At 39.8% G+C, this 26354-nt stretch overlaps 2 protein-coding genes across 5 annotated transcripts in view; both read right to left on the bottom strand.

Annotated features, from left to right (window-relative positions):
- Window positions 1–411: 411 nt before the first annotated feature.
- urm1 (ubiquitin related modifier 1) lies at window positions 412–11685 on the bottom strand. Of its 2 annotated transcripts, XM_022198212.2 has the most exons (5): window positions 11604–11685; window positions 9459–9529; window positions 3665–3746; window positions 1833–1881; window positions 412–1316 (listed from the first exon to the last, which is right to left on the bottom strand). In XM_022198212.2, exons 1-5 carry the CDS (start codon window positions 11636–11638, stop codon window positions 1248–1250), a joined length of 306 nt encoding a protein of 101 aa, XP_022053904.1. In that variant the 5' UTR covers window positions 11639–11685; the 3' UTR covers window positions 412–1247. The 2 variants fall into 2 exon arrangements, with proteins under 2 accessions (XP_022053904.1, XP_051794424.1); XM_051938464.1 differs by lacking the exon at window positions 1833–1881.
- A 5021-nt stretch (window positions 11686–16706) lies between these two features.
- sh2d3ca (SH2 domain containing 3Ca) overlaps window positions 16707–26354 on the bottom strand; it is a 66894-nt gene continuing 57246 nt past the window's right edge. For all 3 annotated transcript variants that reach the window (XM_051938458.1, XM_051938460.1, XM_022198211.2), the window contains 7 exons: window positions 25659–26031; window positions 22930–23059; window positions 22614–22729; window positions 22095–22266; window positions 21898–22009; window positions 21598–21804; window positions 16707–18966 (listed from right to left, as the gene is read on the bottom strand). In XM_051938458.1, the coding sequence (XP_051794418.1) occupies window positions 18791–18966; window positions 21598–21804; window positions 21898–22009; window positions 22095–22266; window positions 22614–22729; window positions 22930–23059; window positions 25659–26031 (1286 nt within the window). In that variant the 3' untranslated portion in view covers window positions 16707–18790. The remainder of the gene's footprint in view (window positions 18967–21597; window positions 21805–21897; window positions 22010–22094; window positions 22267–22613; window positions 22730–22929; window positions 23060–25658; window positions 26032–26354) is intronic.

The raw sequence follows: 26354 nt of genomic DNA, 5'->3' as shown, positions 1-26354 counted from the left end.
AATTGTGGGAAGAAGAGAGAAAAAAAACGTTTGGAGAGGCCCCTGTGTGCTGCAGGCTGGTTTCATTCAAACACACAAAACTGAGCATTTATGGTGACACAGGCGGGAAATCTTGCGATTAAATAGAAAATGTGAGAACTTTTAAATCACAAAACGGTCAGACTGACGGCAATTAACATGTAGCAACAATAAATATGAACAAAAACAGATTTATGGTATTCGCATTTATTAATATAAGAGGCGAGTTCAATAATTAAATTTTCCTAAATATATAGAATTCCTGAAAAATATCCAATTATGCACATGTAATAAAAACAGTAAAAAAAACAAAAAACGCGCAGAATACATTTTCTGAAAATATTTTTTAAAAATACACACTGCAGAAAAATTGCAATTATGCCACTGCACAAATTATGGTAGAGAAAGATTCTATTTATTTCCATTTGAGGAAAACAAAGAAGCAAAACAAAAACAAAAAATAAAATAAAAAAACGTCAGTTACACAAAAGCACTTAAAAGTAAACTATTAGCATTTAATAAATGGTTTGCAACACACTAAACAGTCACCTGTAAGGAGATAAACAGATATTTTAACGTGTTTATCAACATATTTATTAATTACAGCTAAATCTGTGAAGCATCTGGTTGTTTCTGTGTAAACAGATAAACAACACATCTGTAATCATACTAAACATGTCTACATATGAGTTTTAATTGTTGTCATATTAATAAACACTTAAAATTTCCTTATATCTACTCACAATAACAACAGTGTGAGTTATAAACAATTTATTAGATGTGTAATAAATGCTAATGGAAGGGTAAAGAGTTTTCTTGTATTTCTGGTGAAAAAAACTCAAAATAGGATCATTTTTGTCTCATGTTGGAAAGATGGCAGCAGAGGAAGGTAGGATTACTGACTGCAGGTATTTACACTTGCACCAGTGAGCTGCTGAGTACAACAGCAGCTTAAACCAGTTTGATTAAAAAAAAAACAAAAAAAAAAAAAACAGAAAATTGTCTGCAGGATTCCCATCTCACAGCTTCCACGTTTGCCATGGTGACCATCTCTGAATTTCCACTCATTCCTGTGGACCAGCATCAGTGGTCTGAGCGTGGGATGACACATCCACAGCATCCAATGGGGTCACGTGTTACTGGGACGTGGAGGAGGCGGGGGGGGAGCAAAGAGTGCAGAGGATATGGAGGAAAAAGGCTGGAACTGTTGCAGATATGCGCTCCTTCTTTTATCCTCCATGCAGAGTAGAAATAAACACAACGTTGTCTCGGTCTTGCAGCTGATATTCCAGCTCGCCCTGAGGTCCAGGAAACAAACCAGAGGAGAAATACCTGCCTTTATTAGCGTGCGCATCACTCCTGTGCTTCAACTGGGGTCCAATCAATGACAAACTTTTCATTTCATTTACATCCTGCGTTGAGTCCTGTAATTGAATCAATCCATTCAGACTGAAGCGTTCAGACTGCGTGTGCATGTAAATGTGTGTTCACATACGAGACCCCAAGGACAAACTTGTCTCGCTGCTGCTTCCACATTATATGAAACATTAACCGAGTGAGAGGAAATGAACGGCCTCGCTATCAGAGAACATACAGGTTCCCACTCACACTTTGATTTAAACGCTCACACACACGTTCTTTAAGCAACTGCATGATCTCTAATCACTCAGGAGTGGAGCAGCGCATCCTGAAAACACACGACAAAGGTTAAAAAATATGTCAAAATGAAAATATTTGTGCTGAGAAACACACACGCTCACACACACTCACACTCTCCACACCACCTGACAGTGAACGTGGCTCCCAGTGCTCACCATTAGCTCCCAGTCTGCATCATTGATAAGCACCAGAATCCCAGGCCTCCTGTGGGAAAACACACCGTTTTCAGTCAGACGTGTGTCCCAAAGGCAGCACACACCCGGACATGGAAAAGCTCCAAACAGGTAGATTCCATGAACCTCTAAGACACTCTTATGTGTACACTATCATCCGAAAAAACATAAATAAAAGCTTAAAGAATAAACAAATTCAAAAAATCTAAATAAAGTCTAAATATCTGAGTGGCTTTAAAATGATAAACAAACAATTATCGGTAGAAGCGTGGCAACAAAAATGGAAATTATTTGCAATAAAAACTGATTTTGAAAGGTAATCCTTGAAATTTCAAGCATGAGATTTTAAATTTTTTTCCCCTAGATTTAATTCAGTCAAATTACGCACATTAAAAACAGTAAATTATCAGCTAATACATTTTTTATGAATACTTCCCAACTACAGTTTTAGGCTTTTTGGGGAGGTGAATAGAGGAGGCGGAGGGGGGGGAAACACAGGCCACGGTAATTTGTTTGAAACAGTCTGACAAACCCTACAAATCCCATTAAAGCAATTTACATTTAAAAAGCAATGAATGCACCTGAAAATAAATAATGCCTTTTGGAAGCTTTTCAGTCGGTTTTTAATTGTTTAATAGCATTCAGAGCAAAATATATCCAGGAGAAATTAGAAAAACGAATCTGGTGTTTGAATTTTTTAAAGAATAGAAGTGCAAAATAATAAGTGTTTACTTGTGTGTGTTGTGTCCATGTTACAGCCCATATTAAATCACAAACAAGAGCTCTGTGAGTATTCCTATTGCTGCTAATGCAATGTATATTTATGGTGTTTTATTTGCAAATGTGCATAAATAAAGCACTTGCATTTGCAGAAAAGCAATTCTCAAATTGTTTTCTGGCCAACAAGCAGTGAAAGTAATGACGGTTTTCTTATGAGAGACGTAAGTGGCTGAAGCTAAAGAGCACAGAGGGGGGAAAAAAAACTGTCACAGGAAATTAATGGGGTCCCAAAAATAACATACTAAGGAGGATAATGGAGATAATGGGGGAGGGTAACAACTGGCACCTATGGGTGAAATCTTTTTTTTTTTTTTAAACAGATGCCGCTTTTTTTTCTAAAAAAAGAGGTAAGTTTAAGTCATGTGGGCGATGAGATAACGCCTCTCACTCCACCTCATACATGCACTATGACGTCAATGAAAAGGGCACCGTGAGAGGAACCTGTGAGAACAAACATGCACCCAAAATAAAGGCTGCAGTGAGAAAGAACAAAAGAACAGGAGGCAAGGTAAAGACTGGAAACTAAATCACACACAGTGTCCTTTTACACAGATAATGAAGCAACACCTTGATGATGGTTTGCTCAAAAAAACAAAACTGAGTGTTGCCAACATAAAGCACACACCAACACACACATCTAATCTATAAGGTTTATAGGTACCCCGGCTTTTTCTCCATTCATTGGTTAGATGGTGCTATAAATAGTCCCGCACAAAGGCAGCTGTAAAAGTCAGCCAGTCCTATAAGGCTGCTGTGAGCCCTGGACACACACACACACACACACACACACACACACACACACACACACACAGGTAATCATCTTACTGAAACCTATAACCTGAAGGCTAGACTGTGTTTTTTTTTTCCTCAGAGCATTTCAGCAGTTTTAACTGAAAAAGAAAAAAGCTCCCCGTGTGGAGAGCCGCTCTTCTGGAGGAATTTTGCTCAAATGTTACGTTCATACGTGTTCCAGCGGTGGTGTAACGTACGACACATCCGTTAAGGTTATCCCAGATGCAGTGTGTGTCACTCACACAGAGTCTCCCTGGACGAATAGTTCGGGTCGTTCCTTCAGGAGGTTCCTCTGGATCCAAACCAGCAGCTGCTTCATGTCCCCTACAAAACACACAAACAGATCCAGGACGTCACAACGCCGACTTCCAGAGCTAACCATCACCTGAAGCAGGGTTTCTCACTAAAATGAGCATTTGTGTTTTTTGGAAGGGCAGGGAGTAAACAGATTTTGCGTCTACACACACACACACACACACACGGAGCCCATACAGAGTCAGACAACGGAGGTCACAGGTCAGAGGTGAAGGGTCAAGGTGCACGGTTCCAGCCCCCTGGTCGATGTGACGCGACAGAGGTACCAGGCGGGACGAAGGGGGTGCCTCTATATATACATATGTGTGTGTGTGTGTGTGTCTGCATGTATATTTATGAGTGTATGTGTACGTTGAGGACACTGGAAATGGGGGGAAGGTTGACTGATGTCAGCGGCCAAGAGCAACGCCGTTCACCTTGAGCAGAAAGAAAGAAAATTAATGGTTTGCGTGTATAAAATGTAGAAATGGAGGGGAAAAAAATACCATCTACAGCTTGACGTGTCATTTTCAGAGGTTAGAATAAAAGGGGAAAAAATGAAATATGAAGCCAGACATATTTCAAAAGCATGTACGTCTTTAAAAATATATATAAGGGCAATTAGATTCCTCTGGAGCCTCGTACTTTCAGTGAAATTTTTCAGAGCAGCAGCAATAAAACGAACAACCACATTTCAGATTAATAATGTTCTGATGCCCATTACACGCGGTGCTTCTCGTCTGGGCTTGAATATCAGCGATGCTTGAATTTTCTATGAGTCTGACCTCTTGAACAATCAGATTGACCTTGTCTCAACAATAGGCTGAGCCTCACTCAGACCCATGACAGCCACAAAGGCGACGCCAACGAGAGGTTTTAGGATAAATCCCCACTAAACAACTAACAATGAATATATTAGAGGTATGGCTAACGGTGACATTAAGGTGGTGGAAGAGGAGTCTGTGTGTCAACTGTGGTGTGTTTAAATGTAAATGGTGAATGTTTTTTTATTTAAAAATGAGCAGAAAGTGTGTGAGGACACGGAGTGGGTGAAATGCAACAAAAACAGACAGTTGTCATATTTTCTTGCGACTGCTTCCATGATCACAGCTGCCTACATACGTGTCTACCTGCATTAGCTTGACGTGATAACACTTGACAGCAGGTCTGCAATTGCTAGTCGCCGTATCACACACACGTACACACACACACACACACACACACACACACACACACACACACACGTGCACATACACACCGTCGAAATTAACAGAATCGGCCTCCTGGACCGGTTTACACAGGAACGAAAGAACAGAGAAGACGAGGAGATAGAAAGCGGAGAGCAAATAAACAGAACAGAGAAAGAGCAATTACGCTACAGGAACGCAGGAGAACAAGAAAGCAGCAGCAGATGGAGCAGATACGAGGGCAAGGGGACGACGAGCGAGTCATCCCGAGCCAGGTGTAAGAGGAGAGCGGTGAAGCTGCGGCAGGTAGGCGGCGAAGCGCTCAGGAGTCGAGCCGGATCAAAGGCAGCGCTTAAAAATCACACAAAACAGCACTAAGGTGGAAGGTTTTACATGAAACACGCCCAGGGGACGAATGTTGGATGCTTGCAGTGGAGCCAAATTTGGATTTTCAGCTAATGGAGCTAATAAATGCAGAATTCAGGCTCACATTTAGCATTTTCCCCAAACAAATATTACATTACTGAAAAAGCTTGATGTGTAAAAATCAGGAATAATCCTGATTTGTCCTTTTGAAGGGCTCCAGACTATGAAATTACACCGATGGGGTTGATAGGGGGCCAAAACTAGGTGTGTGTATATGACAATTAAAAAAAATTAAGTGAAAGCTTTTATTATTCATCTGTAGAATATTGGAATTTTGATGCTTCAGATATAAACAACCAATGCTGATGACAAAATATTAAAAAAAAACAAAACACCCCAGATATATAAATGTAAACATATTCCACAATGCTGTGACAATAAAATGTTTATTAAAAACTCTATAGGTGTCATCCTGGTCAGTGTGGCTCTGAGGGCAACAGATTGAGCAGATGATATGTGATATATAAGGTGTGTGTGTGTGTGTGTGTGTGTGTGTGTGTGTGAGTGTGGAGCTCTAAAGCCTGTGTGCTGTCCAGGTTAATTGTAGTGCTGCCTGCCAGCTCAGTTGTATAATGATAGTGCTAGTTTTCTACGGTTCCAGGCCTCCATATAAAAAAAAGACAAATACCTGCTCTTGCACACACACACACACACACACACACACACACACACACACACACTACTAGGCAGTGAATATTGACCTGCACCTCTGCGGGGCTAAAAACAGAACTAATCACTACAGCAGTCATAACTCCTTCTTTGTGGTGACTCCTTTTCTTTGCGCTCCTCCTGCCTTTGACTATTGGTATTTTTCTCCACCATTACCCCTTATTCGCTCTTTCATCCTTTCACCCATTTACTTTTTCATTTGCTCTCTCTCTCTCTCTCACCTCACACCCCTCTCTCCCTCTCATAAAAGTTGCTCTCTTCCCCTTCATCTCTTTCCATCTTTCGCCTTCTCTTTTACACCCCCTTCTTTAAACACACACACACAAGCAAACGTGATAAAAGCAGAAAAAAAAATCAGTTGCCTCAGTTCAATAAACAGGTTGGTGATAACGCAAAGTTTCATCAATTAAGCCTTCTATAACAGAAACATCAGACGCTGCCCTTTTTTTAATGGCTTCCTTGTAAAAATGTTACACAGGTCTACAAATTTAAATCATCCTGAACCCAAAAGACGTCTAAATGAAGGGATGAGAGACGATGCAAAGAAATTAGGAGCTGACAGATGAGGACGAGGAGGAAAGGTGAAGGTTTTTTCTTTGATAGCGCCTTTGCGGTCCAGGTAGAAGGGGAAAAAGAAAATGAGGGAACAAACAGACAAGAGAGAGTGGAAAATGCGTCACGGGCGCCTAATGCATCTTGGGATAGCTGGCGTTGCGTGGGAGGAAAAGGAGACATGGAGGGAGGGGAGAGAAAAGGCGCCATTTTGATGTTGATTCAAAACCGTTCCCGCTTTTCTTTTGTGCGTGCAGTTTTTTCTCTGCCCGCCTTTCTTCTTCTGGCTTTTCTGTCTTTCATGCAATTATGACGGTCATGTGAGGGGGATGAGCCATCCATCTTTCTCCAAAAAAACGCCGTGATCCGTCGACCATGGGGGTTTTGTTGTGCTCGTAGGGAGAGGGAGAGTCAGATAGAGGAAGACAGGGAGAGAGAGAAAGAGAGGGGGTGGGGTCTTTCAGTCGAGGGTCATCAATCACCGGCTGGGGTCAAAAAGAAATACGAAGGATTCAGAAGCAATTATATCTGCCTCCACCGCACCCCCCCTGTACTCGCACCCGGGGCGTATGAACACGAACGCCGGTGGTGTGTAAAGCGAAATTAGTTCGCCGCAACATTTTCAGGATCAGCAAACCTGACAAACAGCAGCCAGGCAAGACTTGAGATGAGCGAGAAGATCCAGGAAATGATCGGTCAGGTCACGCGGCGTTCAATTTCAGAACTTTGCTTAGCACACGGCAAAACCTCTGGACCCAAATAGGCACAAACGCAGAGGTCAACCGGAGCAGCAAGGTCATATCAGGCTGACATTCTCTGTTCTGGTCAACTTTTGTCTTTCAGTTGTCGTGGTAACGTCAGCCCCACGGACGAACACCCATTGTTTTCGTCAAACAACAAAGACGCATATTTCTCTTGTTTGTTCACTCTCTCTGACTCACACATATATAATAAAATCACATTTTAACCTCCAGGCAGCTGCAATTCACAGGCGACGCTTTTACTCTATTTTCTCGACGACTCGGGTCCGAAGCCGAGTTTGGGAAATAAAAAAAAAAAATCAGGCTTCAGGTGGAAGGAACCTGAATTCCTCTGCAAAATAAAATCGAATCAGTTGCGATCCTGGGGGGAAAACTTAGAATAAAGCGAAAAAACGAGTGTACAAAGGCAGCAGAAATACTGACAGACAAACTAGTCTCTAGCAACATAAACGTCCCTTGACTGCCCTCCTTTCACACACATACATCAACATTTTAAGTAAAAAAGGCTGAAAGGATCACTTAAGAGAAACAACAGGCGGCCAGACAGATGTTACAGAAGAGGAAAGATGGAAGAAAGAACAGGAGAAGATGAGGATAATGTAGGTTATCACAGAAAAGCACAAAAGGAATGCTAGCGTCGCTTGTTTTAAAGGTAAAGTGTTAAAATTGAGTTTGCATCAGCGTTGAATATTGACCAGTCAATCTGGCAGATTTTCCTGCTGTCGGCAAAAACACGACTTTTAACTCCCATACAGAGTGTCAACCAAGATAAATCTGAAGTTACGCTGTTGTATTATATCAGCAGTGACTTCTTTCTGTCAACTTATACACCATTAGAGGTAGAGTACCTTTTCAGACATGGGATATGTGACATCACTGGGTTGTCCCTCGTTGTTTTATTCAGACATACAGTGACAGCATAAAGGTTCAAGGAGCAGCTAGCAAGCAAAAGACCGAGACCTAAACCAATTAAATCAATATTAGCCGACAAATTTACTATTCAGCAACCACTCTACAGCGTTAATTTTAACAATGGTAATAATAACACTATACACCAGAAAGATGGTAGAATTCACCCAGGAGACTTCCTTGTTGCTCCTCCAGGACCATGCCACTTGTCAATTCTTATCTGTGCAGTTCACACTTGTGTCGTGTTGAAAATGATAATGTAAACGCTACTAGGGCCGATCCAGTACCATAATAAAATACTGTTACACAAAATAGATACAGCCTTTGCGACACATTTCAACATCTGTCTCTATTCCACATTCTAATGTAATTTCATTTCCATAATGTTCAAGGTCAATATATAGTTGAGGGCCTTCTGAAGTCCATGAGATATGTCTTGTATTTATTTTTATTAAAAACAAAAAACACCTGTTCATTATGATCATGTCTTTACAAATTCCATAATTATTTATCATGGAAACAATCACTTATTAATAAAAATGACTGGATATCACTGAAATGTCAACTAAATAACCGTCCGAATTTAATACCAACCACCTTCTAATTAGCTAAACAATAATAAAATGAGCTGATTCTTTTCATTAAGTTGAGATAATCATGAGAGATATTTCTTTTCTTGCAAACAATCAAATTTTAGATGGAAAATAACAAATTGTATCTGTGTCCCAGAAATCACTTCCAACGAGGTTACCAATTACAAAACACCTCTCAAGGAAGTGTGTTAATTCCAGATCACATGACCTGCTCCACATGATGTCATTTCCTCCTGAAGAAAAGACTGGAAGACTCCAAGGCTTTCTGAGTTATTTAATATAAAGTAGTGTGTGAGTCAAGTGTGGATTTATCACATGTAGGAACATGTTTACCACAATATCTTTATAAATAATTTTCAATTTCAATTTTCCTCAATTGTATATATAATATTTAGAAGAACTTTTGCGCAAAAATACCATGTGGTGTTTGGTTATAGGCGGCCATGTTGATTTTAGACGTGAAAACAGCAAAAAAAAAGTCCTTGAAGATGGAATTCTAAACACAGTCTTACTTGGGTTTATGGAGATGTTCAGTTATCTGACAATAAATACAGAAAACCCTTGTAGTTTTGCCTGACATTGGCTGCTAGAACACATTAAGGTTGTGACTCTGACTTGCATAAACAGATCACAGATAATACTCACAAGGTTCTGATTGGCTTGGAAGAGTCACATGGTGTTCCTTGATGCCATTAAAAAGCAGCTCTGCTCCTCCTCTAAAAAAAAGAACAGATACATGAATAATATGTGGTTTTGTGGCATTAAGGCAATGCATCAGTCATACATTAGGACTGGCTGTTACGTGACACTTCATTAATTCATTTCTTTCAATAAATTTTAAACTTTACAAACACCCTGTTGAGACATTGTGCCAATTTTCCGCAGGATATACAACGAACTAGTGCCCCGAGTTAAGTTGAGAGCACTGTTGCTGTTGAATACCCACATTTATGTTGTTAGTAGACTCATACTTCTAATGCCACCACCCTAAAAATAAAATAATTTGCAGGATTAAATATACCAGCTTAGCCTAAAGAGAGAAAGTTTCTGTGTTTAGAAGATTCTTGAAGTTACAATAGCAATTTATTACCTGTACAACAAAAAAAACCGTCTTAGTTTCCCCGATAATCAGCACTAAATTATAGAGGACCATACAGGAAATTAATGATGCATTTAACATTACATATTAGGTCCTTTCGAGGAAAATATAGGAAACTATGGGGCCTGTAAAATAACTAGTGTGAAGAATAACACATTACAGAGTCATTTTCACTTATCTACTGTTTTCAGAATTGATGTTGGCTTCTTTCAGTGTGAAATCCGGTCAGAAAGCCACAAGTGAGTCAGTTTTCATACTTTTCTTATCAGTGTGTCTAGTCTCATTTTGCAATGCAAGTGTGTCTCCAGTCTCCTTTTCTATGCATTACAATGTTTATATCGGCTTTAATGTTGTTCATGGCTTTGCAACACTGCTGGAGAGTCTCTCAGTGCTGGTGGTTTTACTGTTTGGCAGTAGCAGAAATTAACTAAGTCCATTTACTCAGGTAATGTACTTAAAATGTTGCGGTGCCTCTTCTTTACTCTGGTTTTTATATTTTACTTTACACTTTCCACTCCACTACATTATTCATGCTTGTATTATAAAATGCACTTTATTGTCTTTATTCATGCTTCATTTCTATGATTTTAATGTTGGTTTTAATGCAATGCTTTAATTTTTCTGTCTGACTATGCGATACAAATAAATGTGCCTTTCCTTACAATTCAGACACTCATGTTATAATTTTCACTGTCCTTATTTTGGAGAGGGTGGACTCAGTCAGATTCCTTGGCATGCACATTACCAAGGATCTGACATGGACACTAAACACCTCCAAACTGGTGGAAAAAGCCCAGCAGACAATGTTCTTCCTGAGGAAGCTGAAGCAGGCTGGTCTGGCCCCTCAACTGCTCAGAAACTTCTACAGAAGCACCATCGAGAGCATACTCTGCCAGGGCTGTACAGCAAAGGACGGACAGGATTTGTGCCAGGTGGTAAAGGTGGCACAGGGGATCGTGGGCGCTCCTGGACTTAGACTCTGTGTACAGTAAGCCATGCAGAGAAGAGCACGGGACATGTGCATGGACGTTAGCCACCCAGGACACTCCCTGTTTGTCCCTCTGCCATCAGGGAGGAGGTACCAGGCTGAGGAACAGCTTTTTCTCCCGAGCTGTTGCCTCCCTCCCTCTCCTCTGAACACAAACATGCACAACCCAGAGCTGGAACTCTTTGTCAACCCCTGCTCTCAAACAGAGACTCACTGATAGACCATGTTCATGTCAAACTGAACATTTTACTCGCATCAGACACTTTAAAGCAGATATTGCACCTCATTGCACTATTACACTCTTTACACTACTTGTAAATACTTGTATTTATTGTAAATATTTGTTTTTTGCTCTTAATATTTGTTGTTTGTTACACTGTGTTTTGTTTTGGAAGTGTTAAAGTTTCGTTGCGGAAATGCAACAATAAACATCCTTGATTCTAAATAGGGGCTCGCCGCAGGAGGATGCATGAGTCTGTAATGTTCTGAGATGTTAGCTTGTGTTTAGCAGGGGAGTCAGTCGGCTGGCAGCTCTGTTCTCTGAGGTTCTCATCATTTCTGCTGCTCGGAGCGGAATTTAAAAGCGCCTGCTTCCTGCTAAAACACCAAGTATGTGAAGCTAACACAGAGTCGCTTTGAGTCTCTGTCACGGAGCCACAAAAAGTAACGACAGAGAGTAATAAAGCCTTTAAAATCCACCTACCCAAACTCCAGATGAATCTCTATGGGAGCCGCCATGTTGTCGGCACGTGAAGGAAGCGTCGGAGGCTGACGTCGGAAGTGACGTTATCAAAAAACACAAGTTATTATTGGTCACGAGGGGATTTAATAAAATGGCATTCTGTAAACAAAAGTATTATTGAATAAAACGATTAGAAAAGTAAAACATTACGTAGTTAGCAGTAATACATTATTTTGTAATATTAAAATGGCACCTATGGAATTGATTTCTGAAATGTAAGTGCTCTATATTTACCCAAAAGGTCTTTAAATAATAATAATAATAATAATAATAATAATAATAATAATAATGATAATAATAATAAATGTTATTTGTAATGCACTTTTCATTCAAGCAAAATCTCAAAGTGCTACTTAAATATATAAAAGTATATAAAAAACAAGCAGGTAAAATAAAAATAAAAAGATATATCCCATGGACTTCAATAGTAATTATATGTTAACCCTGATCTCCAAGACTAAAGAACTAAAAACACAGAGCTTTTTTGATAACTTTATTCTTCACTTTTGATTTAACTACATGTATAAGAGAAATGACAATCACCCACCTGACACATATATTATAACAAAAACAAACATCACCATTCCTCCCACTTGTAATAATTGTCAGTTGTAGTATTCAAGTATAGCAGTACTAACTACTAAATACTGTAGGAAAGATTATATTAATAATTACAAATAGCAATCAAGACAACAGTGGGCAAAATAATAGAAAAACTGATAGAACTTTCAGATTGTTGCAGGCAGAACTGGAAATGTTGAGGTTGTTCTAATCTTCATGGAAATAATAAGTATTTGTTCGTTTGTTTCTTCATCAGAGGTTTCTAGGTATTGTTTTGAAGAAAAAAGAATGATACAATCAAATGCATAACCATTTAGGCCATTTGAATCATGTGTTTACTTATGTTTTATATGCGTGTTTACATATTTAATCAAAAACTCATTATAATAATGGTAAATGATCAGGGGGCTGAAAATCCTGATATAAGAGGAAGTTCTATCAAACCCTCACTGTGTTGGTAAGTTACTTTTATTTTTATGAAGTGAACAGCTTTTTTAAAAAAATATTTCTGAAAGCTCTTTAAATCTGAATGTCTAGCAGTGTTTTCAGAATTTCACCCTATCTTCTGTGTGAAGGTTTTTGACATTCAAAGTTCTGTTCCTTCTAAGTTTACCTCCCTCATGTGGACTTTTTACACCCTTGTTGTAAAATCATTCACTGCACTTGTTTCTAGGTCAAAATCTCTGCAACTGCTTCACTTCACGACTGTGTTCCTATTTAAGAACTAGTATCCCCTTGGACTTGACTTTATTTTGGAAAATCACCACAATTGAAACCAGTTATCCAGCACTCTCTCTCACACACCCTCAGACTCTACATTTGCATGTCTGCATGTGTCTCTCAGTATAGAAGTGTGCAGAGGCATGACTTCAGTGTGTGAACGCACATCTGTCCCTCCTCTCCCTCCTTCCATACGTCCTCAATCATACTGGTGACAGTTCCAGTCTCAGCATACAGGCCGGTGGAGGCTGGGGTGGGGGGTGGGATGGTGGACGGTCAGGGGGGGGGGGGTTTGAATTGCAAATCTGCTGCCTTCTGTTGGCGTCCAAGCTTTCGCAGGCCCTTCCTTGTCTTTATTCATGTGTTAATGAGGAGTCAGTGCAGGGGCAGATAGATAGATCGACCAGGGGCCTGGCGGGTGCGAGGAAATATGAGGCGTGGGTGAGGAGGCAGGCGGGAAAAACGAGGGATGGCGGAGGCTTCGCAGTGGAAGTTTTGAAAGATAATGAAGACGTGATGAGTACTGGATGCAGTCTGTGGCACCAGCTGGAACGAGAAGCATCCTCACAGTGAAAACAGTCATGGGGAGAGCTCAGAGGGAGGCGAAGAGGCAGACGATGAGGTGTGGGTGGGATTTTTATGGTCGCAAGTTTCATGGTTACGGACTGTGTTAGGCAGGAATGAGCACACTAGTGCTGCATGTCATGTCACATTTGCTAAGCTGTGCTGAAGTACAGCTGGCTAGGATGGCCATTTCTATAGCATGATGATCAATTTCTTTTGCCTTTTTTGCTTCAGTATATGTTGTTCAAGCCTTGTATTTATATATATATATATATATATATATATATATACACTACCAGTCAAAAGTTGAGACACACCTTCTCATTTAATGGTTTTATATATTTGTATTATTTTATATATTGCAGATTAATACTAAATATTAACACTTTTTTGTTTACGACATAATACCATATGAATTTTGGTATAGTTTTGATGTCTTAAATAATAATCTGCAATGTAGAAAATAATACAAATAAATAAAAAGCATTGAATGACAAAGTGTGTCCAAACTTTTGATGGGCAGTGTATATCCTCCGGCAGATTATATTAAGCGGTTTATGTGTATTCAAATATTAAAAATATCTTTGTAGGCATGATCAATCTAAACTTATCTCTTTGCTTTCCTTATTTATACTCTATTCACCCTTTAAATTACGGTTTCTCTGCTGTGCAGCAACCCAAAACACAGTGCATAACACATAGAATCAAACAATATATAGACTATTTTTAAATAGATTGCAATACAAACAATGTAATTTTTCCAATGTTTTTGTCATTATTTTTGTTCTTTATCCCTCACCACTCATACAAAAAGCTGGATGTGATTGCAGACATTGAGAAACCCAACACTCAGGCAACATTACAACTCTAAATCTGCAAAAAAAACAAAACAAGAGACAACAGGGTCAGGTTTTAACCCCCCCGCCTATATCTGCCTGTAGATGGACAGCAAACGTCAATGCTGCGCTGCCAGGCACCAGCTATAGAGCAGCCAAGGTCACACATGATCAGATGACAATGACCAACACAACGGATTAGCTATAGAAGGACTGGGGGGAGAGATTAGGGGTGAATTGATGACGGTTGGCTGGCTGGCTGGCTGTCTTGCTGGCTGGCAGGCCTGGGAGATCTTGGGTCTGTTTCAATAAGGAACATAAAGAGCTGAAATTAACATGTACCATGATACCAAGCAGAGAGAATCCTCTTAGAGATTACATCCATAACATGCTACGCCTATGGAAGGGGGGAGACAAAGACTTGAGCAAATGATAATTTTCTATTGTGCCAGATTATGGGGCATCCTATCCTATTTGATTCTATTGTATTCTTTTCTCCTCCACGTTCTCTTTTTCTCAGGATAAATTTGGCTTGAAATAAACTTGACCCCCCTCCTCAGGAGAACAGCTGCCAGGCCGCACTACTGCCTCCTTCATGAGGGGAGTAAGCAGCAACAGCAGTATTCCTGAAAACATCTGTGTTTTGGTGCACACACACACACACACACACACACACACACACACACACACACACACACACACGGATGTTGACGAAAGCACACGTTGATGCACAAACACACACATGCACACACATGCTCATACGGACACGCACACACTCCATCTGTCCTCTCTCCCTCCCACTGCCAACACCACGGGTCTGTCTGCAAAACAATGTGTGATGCTTCACACAACACGCATGCTCAAATGGGACATTTTCAGTAAAACGCAACATAAATACTTTCATTTTTCCACTCATAGTGATCAATAAAAACACCAACGGAGGAGCTTAAATGCTCAGAAATGTGCACAGTCTTAGTAGACTGACACTGAAAAACAGGATGTTGTTGTCTACTTGATGAGGAACCAATAAAACTCAGGAGGTACTGCACTGCAGCTACTTACACCTAAACTGGATCAGGAGCCGGATGCATGATGGGGCAAAGATAGCAAACTGTACAAAAGATAAGGGCCAGCGTGTGTTCAACGGAGAAATGCTGCCCCCTACTGGTTCCCATTCAGCATTACAGGAGAATGGCTTCTAAAAAGACACAACTTCCTTCAGGTTTGGGGGAGTATGCATATATTTTGGCACTTATCTTTGTCTTATCCTGAGAACTCCTTTGAACATTTACGTAGCTTACTTTCAGTAGTGAAAGAAATGTTTTTTTCTTACCTAAGTAAAAGTAGTAAAATCACAATGAATAAATCCTGTGTTACAAGTCAAAGAGCTGTATTTACATGTTTACTCAAGAAAATGTACAAACATTTTAGCATTTAAATACACATATATAAGTAAAACTACTCAACATTTTTTACTAATATGGATAGTTATTTGACAGTATTTTTTTAGGGTTATTTTATTAAAAGAAATGCAACCAGAAAAATTGAGGCAGGATGTTACACCACAATAATGAAAACATCATTTAAAAAATACTCTAAATGAATGAATTTGTATTCTCGGCACTACAGATTGGATTTTACTTTAACAAAAATAACGGTTTTAAAATCTATAATAAATCCTCTGTAGCACAATTTATTTTTAGATTGCATTTTATTTTATTTTATTTTATATTTGAATTTTTATTTATTTGAATCTGCAAAGTAACTAGTGGTTAGAAAATGTTATTCTTTGAAATGTAGGAAGGATTAAAGTAGCACAAAAATCTACTTAAGCATAGCACTTGAGAAAATGTACTTGTTTATTTTTAGTGTATTGCTTAGACACTTTCAGGGATAACTTTGGAATTATTTCATATATTTTATCAAAGACCAAAATCAATAATGTGTTAATGTCTCCAATGTGAAGATGTACAAAAGAAGATGTAAATCTTTTAAAATGACTCACAAATAAATAATTTTACACCACAACAGATAAACAATTTCCTAAAACATCTGAGCAAACTACAGCTGAACCTATCAGAGAATTAATTAATCAACAGAAAATAATCTGCAGTGATTTTATTTATGGATTAATGATTAAGTGACTTTTCTAGCAATAACTACAAAAGTTATTTTTACCCTATCATGAATTATCTATGTGTTTAAGACTGCTGAACAGGGCACAAACCAGGCAATTAATCCAGATAAAAATCCAGAAATCACTGGATAATAATAATAATAATCATGATTTAGCTTCTGAGACGGATTTAATTTCCCGGAGGCCTCAGGTGACAGTGGCAATAAAAAAAACTTCCTTATTCTGAACAAAGAATCAACTCATTGACACAAGCAATCGTTTTATTTGAAAAAAGTGAATTGCTATGTACAGTACGTAAAAAACATGAGATCAGTCTTACATCACTTCTTTTTTTTTTTTTTTTTTGCTTTTCGAGTTCATCTCATACGGTTCTGTCAAACACAACAGGAGGATCCACGCGCTGTCGGGGCATTCCTGTACATCATTCATCAGAGGACAAATAAAAACATTTCACATCATCAGTGTTATCAGACCTAAACCAGTAGGCATCCTCTTGGTCTCAGAACACACACAATACATGTCTCATATATGTGTGTATATGTCTTCAGTACTACAATTAATGATTCAGTGTATTTTTTTTCTTTTTCTGCTGACTATAGTGCCCCCTGTTGGACTACAATAGGAACTGGCACATGATTCCTTAACTCATAACCTGTGATCTGCTGCCAGAGTAGAAAATGGAGGTTGAACTCAAACAAACACCCGTTTAAGAATCTCCAATAAGCAAGTCAAGAGTAGAAGGAACATTTCCAGAATTATTTCTGTTTGAGTGTGATCTGATATGACTTCCATCCACATATAGATCATCTATTTGGAGAGGAAAGGTTCAGGATTCATGTAGTCTAAGTGGGAGTTTGTTCCTCAGGGGTCTCAGCCCTTGGTTGAAGTGATTGCATATCTGTGAGAGTCGGATCCGGCCCTCTCAGGCCCGTATACTGTTAATACAGCAGAAATGTAACACTGAAGAGTCCACCAAAATGTAATCCCCACAGAAAGAAAAATGACTCCAGCCATTTTAGCTCTATTGCTGAAACACAGATTTGAAAGCACTCATCCATTGAAGACATTCTCTGTAGCCCAGCTGTGGTGTACACATCACTTCATTCAGTTTTCAAACTGAAAAGAACTCAATTACAACTGAAAAATAATTCAAGATGACGGATTTTCATTCGTCATTTAAGATTCTCCACAGATACAAAATATCCTCACTGAATCGTTTGTATATTTCTCAAGTTTCTTTATATTTAAAATGCTATTAAAGCAACATTTGACTCGGTGTAACATTTAGAAGCGCGTGCATCACCCTTTTAAACCATTTCAGCAAAAAACTGAAGCTCGGGCCGAACCAAAGCATATTCATAAATGTTTATACACTAAGTGAAACATTGCTTTAACTGTAAGGTGTATACATTCCATATTTCTTTCACGATGCTGTTTTTAGCTACATTTGGTGCACAGGACACACAATATCGAATGTGTTAGTCAAACAGCCACAACAGCAGGAGGTTGCTTTGTTCTCTTAACATTTTTAACAACTCGCGAAGCCCTTCACATCGAAGTTGCTGCATTACTTCTGCAAATGTTTCATTTCTGATACATTTATTAATTCATGCCTGATACATTTTTAATGGGATTCAATGGGACTGCTTGATACATCTTTAATGAGTTTTATGAACAGGGTTTTCCTCAGAATGACCGCTGACGGATTCTCATGAAGCAATGTCCAGAATGTTTCGATGTCCATTGATCAAAAACAAATAAATACGACAAAAAATAACAGCACATGAAACATTAAAATGAAGGAACTGAAACGCGCTTACTGACACGCACGCACACATTCACTCGCACAGACTTAACATTTATATATGAGCTATGTAAGTTATTGTTGTCATTTCGGCTACAGCGTGTGACAGTAGTTGAGTGTCTTTGTTTTACTGGAGCAAAGCCAAATCTGTAGCTCTGTTTGGCCCTCTGGGGACACCGTACACTGTCATTGTACTAGAAGAGCTGGACACCCTTCTCTTCTTCTCCACTCAGCTCGTCTCCTCTCCCTTGCATTTAAATATTTTAGCACTGAGTGTCCACCGAGAGGAACAGAAGACACTCTGTGCCTTATTTCTGAGTCCAAAGTGAGTGCAACACGTGTAAAAGTGAGACTCTCCTTCCTGTTTTCCTCCTGCTCACTGCACATGCTCTGTTAGCTGCCTCTTCATTCGCTCTCTTCTCCCAGTGTTCAAGCTCCCACGTTATTGATGCAAAACAAGACCGTACCACTATGAGCAGTAAGTGCAAAGTGTTTTGGCGACGTCGGGTGAAGGTCGGGGCGGCTGCTATAGCTCGCTGTGGCGCACCGGAGGCTCTAGCTTGTGCGATAGGGCGGTGAGGACCTTGTCGAACTTCTCGTAGCGCTCCGATTGGCTGCCCTCGGAGCCACGGCTGCCCCACAGGAGACGCATCTGAAACTCCGTCTGGAAGATCTCGCGAATCTCTGCTCGCTCCTGAAATCCTGGAGAAAAGAGGAGAGAAGATGTTACTATATGCAGATGATACAGTATTTCATGCTGATCATGGTGAATTAGAGATAAGCAAGAATAGGAAATGTTGATGAAAAGTGAAAAATGGACACTACTACTACTAATAATAATAACAACAACTCAAAAAAGTCTGTTGCTGGCTGAATTAAAAAAAAAACTAAAATTAACACAAAAAACTTGAGAAGTCTTTAAACATGTCTTTTCGTCTATTCATAGGTTATATTTTTAAAAAAATATATTTCCATTTTATTTACAATAAAAAATCTATGCATTTGGTAACAAAATGTGGACAATTTTCACTGAAAGCTAATGTAATGTTGATAAAATATTTTTTTGTATTAACTGATAAACTTTTCGAAATACAACGGAGGTAAGTGGGAAATAAAAAAAACTACAAATAAAGTTTAAAACATTACAACTAAAATAACTAAGGCAAAATAACCACTATAATAAATAATATTACAATAAATAACGTGTGAATATTGAGGAATTCAGGCATTTTAAAATCAGGTATTTTAAAAACAGGCTCTTTAACTATATGTCCTTCATGACTGGCTATGCCTAGAAAGCACTTTTCTAAAATAGTAGCACTTTAGGGTAGGTTTAACCTACCAGTCAGTATTGATTTGTCTTTGTTTTATTACATTGTTTTTTTTATCCGTCTGTACCTCTGTATGTTTTTCTTTTATGTGTGGGACAACAGATGGAAAGGAGCCTTGTGCCAAATCTGGTGTATTTACTGCAACCTTGTATGAACTATTATGAGATTGTATGTTTATTAGTATGCACTGTCCCATCCAAATAAATAAAGTAAATCCACTAAAAAGCCTTTTCAGAGCTTACAACTGAATCTGATCATCTTCATTAGCACTTCAGGATTTTCTATTCTATTTTGACCACTCATTACCACACAGAAAAACAAGATGCCATTATTTTGTCACTTATACTATTCCGAATACAAAGAAAGAAAGTCCATGGTTAAATATAGTGATTCTGTTTCTCACTGCAATAACTGGGTGGGATATCAACATGTGTCTGATAATGGTTTAGAAACAGAGCTCTCTTTAGTGCTAGACAAAAGACACACAATTTAAAACTATAAATGAGCCAAAAGACGAATTGGAAACGTAACAATCTTAAACTGCACTGGTTTCAACCGTATAAAACAAGTCATCCCCACTTCGGCTTATAGAGGTGTTGATGAAAAGAGCAGACTGAGGTCAGCGTGATCGATAGCAGGACACAGCAGAAAACAGAGATGTGAGCTGATAGCTATCGACAGACTGTTCAATAAGGCAGTAATGGCCTAAAACCGGGAACCAATAGTGAGGTATTAAGAATCAATCAAATCAACAGAGTAACCACACGGCCATTTCATCAAATCAGCAATGCTGTGACACCGACGCTGAACACATTTGGTTTTACAGAAACAGCGCGATACGCAACACAATACTGAATTTGCAGAATTGGCGTTCTTTTCGAATTTCTGCAGGCCAGTATGGATGGAATAACTAACAGTCACCTGCTTTATGAGCATTAAAGGTCCCGTATTGTGTCTCTTGAGCAAAGAATTGAAATGGTGCGTATTTCAATTTTTCTGCTCAGAATAATGCAAAGATGGCTTATTTTTCCAGAACAATTGCTTTACAGGTTCAACCACAAAATTCAATGATAATGGATTTTCATAATATGGGACCTTTAAACTGAATTAGTTGTGAGAAAATGCATTTACTGTAGGCTACAAGATAAGAGTCAATGCTAAAGGCTAAATTATACTCTAACAAAGTGACAGTGATAATGCTAACAACAATGCTAATATGCTAATAACTGCTAATTAGCAGCATATACAAACTACAGCTGATGTGTTTTGTTCATAATAAATCACAAAAAAATCACATTGTCGACAGCAGTAGGAGCATTTAAGGTCCCATACTGTGCTTCATCACGTGGGACCTGAACAGGATAAATGATGGAAGGCTGGTGAGAAAATCCACTACGAGAAGAAAAACGTGTTTAGAGCTTAAGACGAAGAGTCCATGATATAGGCTGAGTAATGACGACACACTGATACTAAACATTAAAATGCTAATAATTGCTAATCAGTGCTATATGAATGTAACGTGTGGGTTTGACATGCGGATCACTTTTAGAAGAAAAACATAACAGAGATACATAATTTCAGCACTGCGCTTTCACTGTTCAGCTTCTTAACAACAACCCGAATTCCTCATTCTGTCTGCCATGTGACCACGACAACCAATCAGAATCATGAAAGAGTTGGACTCAGAAAACTGTAAATGCAATCCTTTTAGGGGCCAAACGTAACTAAACATATAAACTTGTAACGTACAATGAAATATAAAATTATTTAAACGCCCAGTATGTAAATACTATGACAATATCTAAATCTATGAATATCACCATAATTACTCAAACAAGATATTTAGTGAACTAACTGCATGGTGTGTTTTGCAGGTACTGGATCATAAATCCAAATACTGGATGGTTTGATGATAACTGATGAACTGATGATAATATTAGATATAATTAAGGGATCTCCAGAGTCATTACAGATCATCCTGAGATGAACATGAATCTCTCACCCTGCAGTTTGGTCTCTGTGTTGGTTCTGTAGATTCCCCCGTGATGTGCGATGGTACGAGCTGCCTCCAGGTGGTACATGACCACATCCACTCCCACCTCTGCACTCTCCCAGGGCTCCAGCGTTTCCCCGAGAGCAACACCTCGCTCCAGTAACGACAGGACGGGAATGATGTGGGGGAAGGAGGTGTTCGACAGAGCACTGGACTCTGGAAGCAGAGGAGAGGTTTGAGTTGAGAGGCTGTGAATAAATAAACACATTTTGTCGCTATAACACACACCAGCAGCGACTCGGACCTCACCTTTGCCATCATTCATATTCTTCATGAAAGGTTTGAGTTTCTTTTCATATAGAATAGCCCCCTCTGTATGTCTCTGGCGTAAAGTTACCCACGTCTGCTCCAGGCGGGAAATCTAAAGTGACAAACGGCACAACATAAATTTAAAGAATGCAATGGACTCTCAACTTTAATGGCCTTGTTCCTGATATTGCTCTCACCTGCGGCAGCTCCAGGGCTCTCATCACAGCAGCAAAGCCGAACATGTTGCCCAGATTGCTTTTCAACTCTGCTGCTAATTGGATGGTCTTATGGAGCAGCGCCGCCCTCTCCTCGGTGCTCCCTGTGCAGCCGAGGAGGTCCACGGCCATCATGATGGACATGGTGTAGAACCTGAGGAGAAAGACGGGGCTATTGAATAAAACATTTCAATAAAAGTGAATTGCTGCTGATAGGAAAGCTATCCTGGAAATTCACATTGTGACAGACTGTAGCAATGTAGCGAGAAATGTGATCTGATGGAGCTTTTAGATGTTGATGAAATATACATTATTTAAAGCACTTTGCTGAATTATTTTACTAAAAGTTTATTGTGGGACAAGAGCAAAGTTAAGGAAGAAGTAGTCACGCAAAGCAGGTTTAAAGGAGTTCTTTTCCTTGCCGTTATATTGAGAAATATTTACAATCAAACTGATTTCATCAAAGAGTCATGAAAAAAGACTGAATAATTGCATTTGTACCTCTCCAGTAGGTCGAGTCTGAGCTGGTGTCCGTGTGGTAGTGTCAGTAACTCCAGCCCTGAGGACACTCCCATCATCCTTTGCATTTCTGAGGACACACCTAATATTCTAGCAACCTGCCCAAGAGCAAAGAAAAAGCAAGCATGTTTATTTGATTATGTTTGCCTCCATGCACGGTTCATGTGGTCCATGTGTCTTTGTTTGCGATTATGCAAGTCAGCGTGAGGTAATTTGTGTTTAATTGCTTTTCTACATGCGAGTACACGTGTGCGCTTGCTTCCTGATTGCATGCATCTGAGCGTGTGTTTGTTTGTACCATGCAGTCCACCATGGTGATGTGTTTAGCCGCAGTCCTTGCGTCCACCTCAGCCAGCAGCTCTTTGACTCTCTTCAGCACAGACATCTCCAGAGGCTTATTCTCAGCCGGCATGAGGCAAGACTCGTACCTGTACAGGAACGATTACAGCACGTTAGGAAATACAGAACCACAACAGGACACGAGCCCTGGCAAAGACGACTGGAAAAGGGAGTTGCAAAGACAAATAGATTAGAAACGTTACGAGGTCCGAACTGTTAAGATTGTCGCTACTTAAACAGAAAAGTGAATTCAGATGAGAAGCCAGCACATTCCCACGCCATCCGATCAATGGAATGGATCGTGTGTCTGATAGTAACCTTTAGAGCTCATCGAGAAGATGCGCAGTTTATAACGTCAAATACCGGGCTTTGCAAAAGTTCTGTTACACTCGGTTTCATGATCTTTAGAGACGTTTACATGTCGGAGTGAAAAATTCCATTAAATAAACTGAAAGTTCTACCTTATAGGCAGGTGTCCTTAATACAATTTTTTTTCTCCGGTGAAGTTGTATCAAGATGGAAGTCAAAAGAGTTGAGATATCTGCTCTCCTTTGTGCTGAACATCAGCCGGATGACCGTCCACAGAGTCACGGAGAGGCTAAAGAATGGTGAAGATCTTTCAGGTCTTCACCATTCTTGAAAGATCACTGAAAGATCTCACCATTCTTGAGTCTCTCCGCGACTCTGTGGACGGTCATCCGGCTGATGTTCAGCTGCTTGGCTCCGTCAGACTTGTTGTGGCCAGCATGAAGGAGAGCAGATATCTCAACTCTTTTGACTTCCATCTTGATACAACTTCACCGGAGAAAAAAAAATTGTATTAAGGACACCTGCCTATAAGGTAGAACTTTCAGTTTATTTAATGGAATTTTTCACTCCGACATGTAGACGTTTCTAAAGATCATGAAACCGTGTAACAGAACTTTTGCAAAGCCCGGTAGATCGCATGTCTCACATTCATTTGAGGTAAAAATCTCAAAAATCACAGTAAATGTGCCAGTGTTCTCTAAGGGACAAACTATTCAAAGGTGAAAGGGTTCCTAAATTACCACAAACATACTGTGCAGTGTCATTTCTGCCGTGCAATTTCATGCTAGTTATCTGCTGTCACATATGCTTTACGCCAATACATCAACGGATAATATCAGACATGCTGATGCATCAGTCAGGCTCAATCTATCCTGACACAACATCAGCTGTTCTGTGAGATGAGATGTGCAGGCCACTGGCTCACTCTGGTGCCTCAAATATTAGGAGCCTCTTCCTGCATTTACCGCCAATTTCCTCAGCAGTGCTCGCAGCAATTTAGCAATATTCCCCTCTGCACCAGAATTTCACAGAGGACGCTGAGATATCCAAAGGTGCCGCCTGCGCTATCGCTGCTGCCAGCTCAGTGTCTCTGACCATTTTCCTTTGACAAGCCTCATCTGCTGTGTCCTCCCATGGCGCAGTAAGCCCAATAAAATACAGTATCTGCTGCCTCTCTGACCACAGCACAAAGCCTGCCCTCGGGCCGTTTCCCACAGGATTATCAGCTGTTTACTCAAGCCTGTTTTCCAGTCGCCGTTCGCTCAGAGCGCGACTGCAGTGCCTGTCAAAACTGCCTCTCTGCTATATGTGTTTGCCCTCTATGACAAAATGTCAGCATGTGTATTGACCTTTGAGTCGAATGTGTTTCAGCGAAGAGAAAGCTGAGCAACAATTCAGAGTCACAGATGTCGGCAGGCACAAAAAGGTAGCATACATCACAGAGTTCATTAACGGAGTTAGGTTTGGCTCAGAATTCACTCCAACTACTGCGGGTTTTATTCTCAACACACATTTTTTGAATACAAAGCATCCTGTTTGTACATCCTCCATATTATTAGTTTAACCCTCGTGTCGTCCTGCGGGTCAAAATTGTTTGAAAAGTTTGAAAATGTGGAAAAAAATATAGATTTTCACAGTGAAGCTTCTGATGTCCACATTTTCAACATTTTTGGGAAATCTTTGAACATTTTTTGGTGGAAAAAAAAAGAAATGTTAAAAATGTTTCTTTAAGAACATTCACATAAAAATCAACCAAAATCCAGCGCTGGATTTTGGTTGATTTTTATGTGAATGTTCTTAAAGAAAATATTAGAAGTTTTACTGACACATATGTAGTCACTTTAGATATTTTTAGGATTTTTTTTTGGAAGATTTTTACTCATTTTTTGAAAACATTTACGAGAATTTTCTGAGCACATTTGGGGGATTTAAAAAAAAATTAAAGGATTTTTAAGGAATTATTGGATTTTTCTTCCTAAAGGTTTTGCAAATTTTCAGAAATTTGGGGAATTTTTTTGCAGAATTTTTGGATTTTTTCAGACAAGGAAACAATTTTTTCTGGTGCCTGTAAATGAAGACAACAGGAGAGTTAAAGAAGTTCATTTTCTGTGGTTTTCTTTCTCCCGGAAGCTGCCTTTTGACCAGACTTTATCCTGTTACAGCTGCCTCAGAGAGTCGTCTGGTCATCTATTCAGTGGGAATTCTTTCTATTTTTACGACGCCCACCGGTCTGACTCAGCCTAAACTCCAGCTCCTAGAAACTTACAGCACAATAAGTCAGCCGCATGTTTGGTCATATTTCTGTACCTCTTATGGATGACAATTCATCATCCTTTGGAAACAACAAAAATTTTGGAATCCTGTTTCGGTGTTTCGTACCTGGATGGCCTGAATGAAGAAGCTGTCTCCACCTGCGGGGCGCTGAACATCCCCTCTCCTTCCTCTCTTGCTCCCTCCTCCCTGCCTTCCTCCACTCGCAATCGCTCTACATAGCTCTTAGCGGGAGGTTTGGGAGGCCCGGAGGGACACGGTCTGAGGTCACAGTAGCTCCCTGCTGTTTCCGAGGAATGCGGTTGGTAGCTGGGATGATGGGCGGGTGAGGAGTGCGCCGAGTGAGAGGTGTGAGCGGGAAACTCTGCAGGGTTGTTACTGGCTGAGGGGCTGAGCTGGGGGTCGCTGGAGCGTCGCATCACGGGGGAGGGAGGGACGACGGCCAGGACCCGTCCGCCTGAGTGGGCTCTCTGCCTGGTGACTGAAGAAAAACAGAAAGAGGAGCATTAAAATCAGTGACGGGAAGTTCAGCTCTTTTCAGAGAGCCCGTTCTTTTGGCCCGGCTCCCAAACAAAAGCCGTCTCTTTTGGCTCCCAGCTTAGCATTATTTGTAGCTTCATATTTAAGCTGAACCTGGCCAATATGATTGATTTGTGTATTGATGAACCCTTTTGCATTCAGTGTTTTTATGAGAAGCCTCATAATTGCCTCATAATTGCCTCATTTAGTGCATTTGTTCTGTTACAAAAGCAGGCGTTCTTACTTTTGTTTAAGATTTCAGTCAAACTGTTTTTGCACAAAAAA

Source organism: Acanthochromis polyacanthus, chromosome 18 (assembly GCF_021347895.1).
Source record: "Acanthochromis polyacanthus isolate Apoly-LR-REF ecotype Palm Island chromosome 18, KAUST_Apoly_ChrSc, whole genome shotgun sequence".
NCBI classification, from domain to species: domain Eukaryota; kingdom Metazoa; phylum Chordata; class Actinopteri; family Pomacentridae; genus Acanthochromis; species Acanthochromis polyacanthus.
Note: the sequence above shows the minus strand (reverse complement) of the source record. Positions and strands in the feature narration are given on the sequence as shown.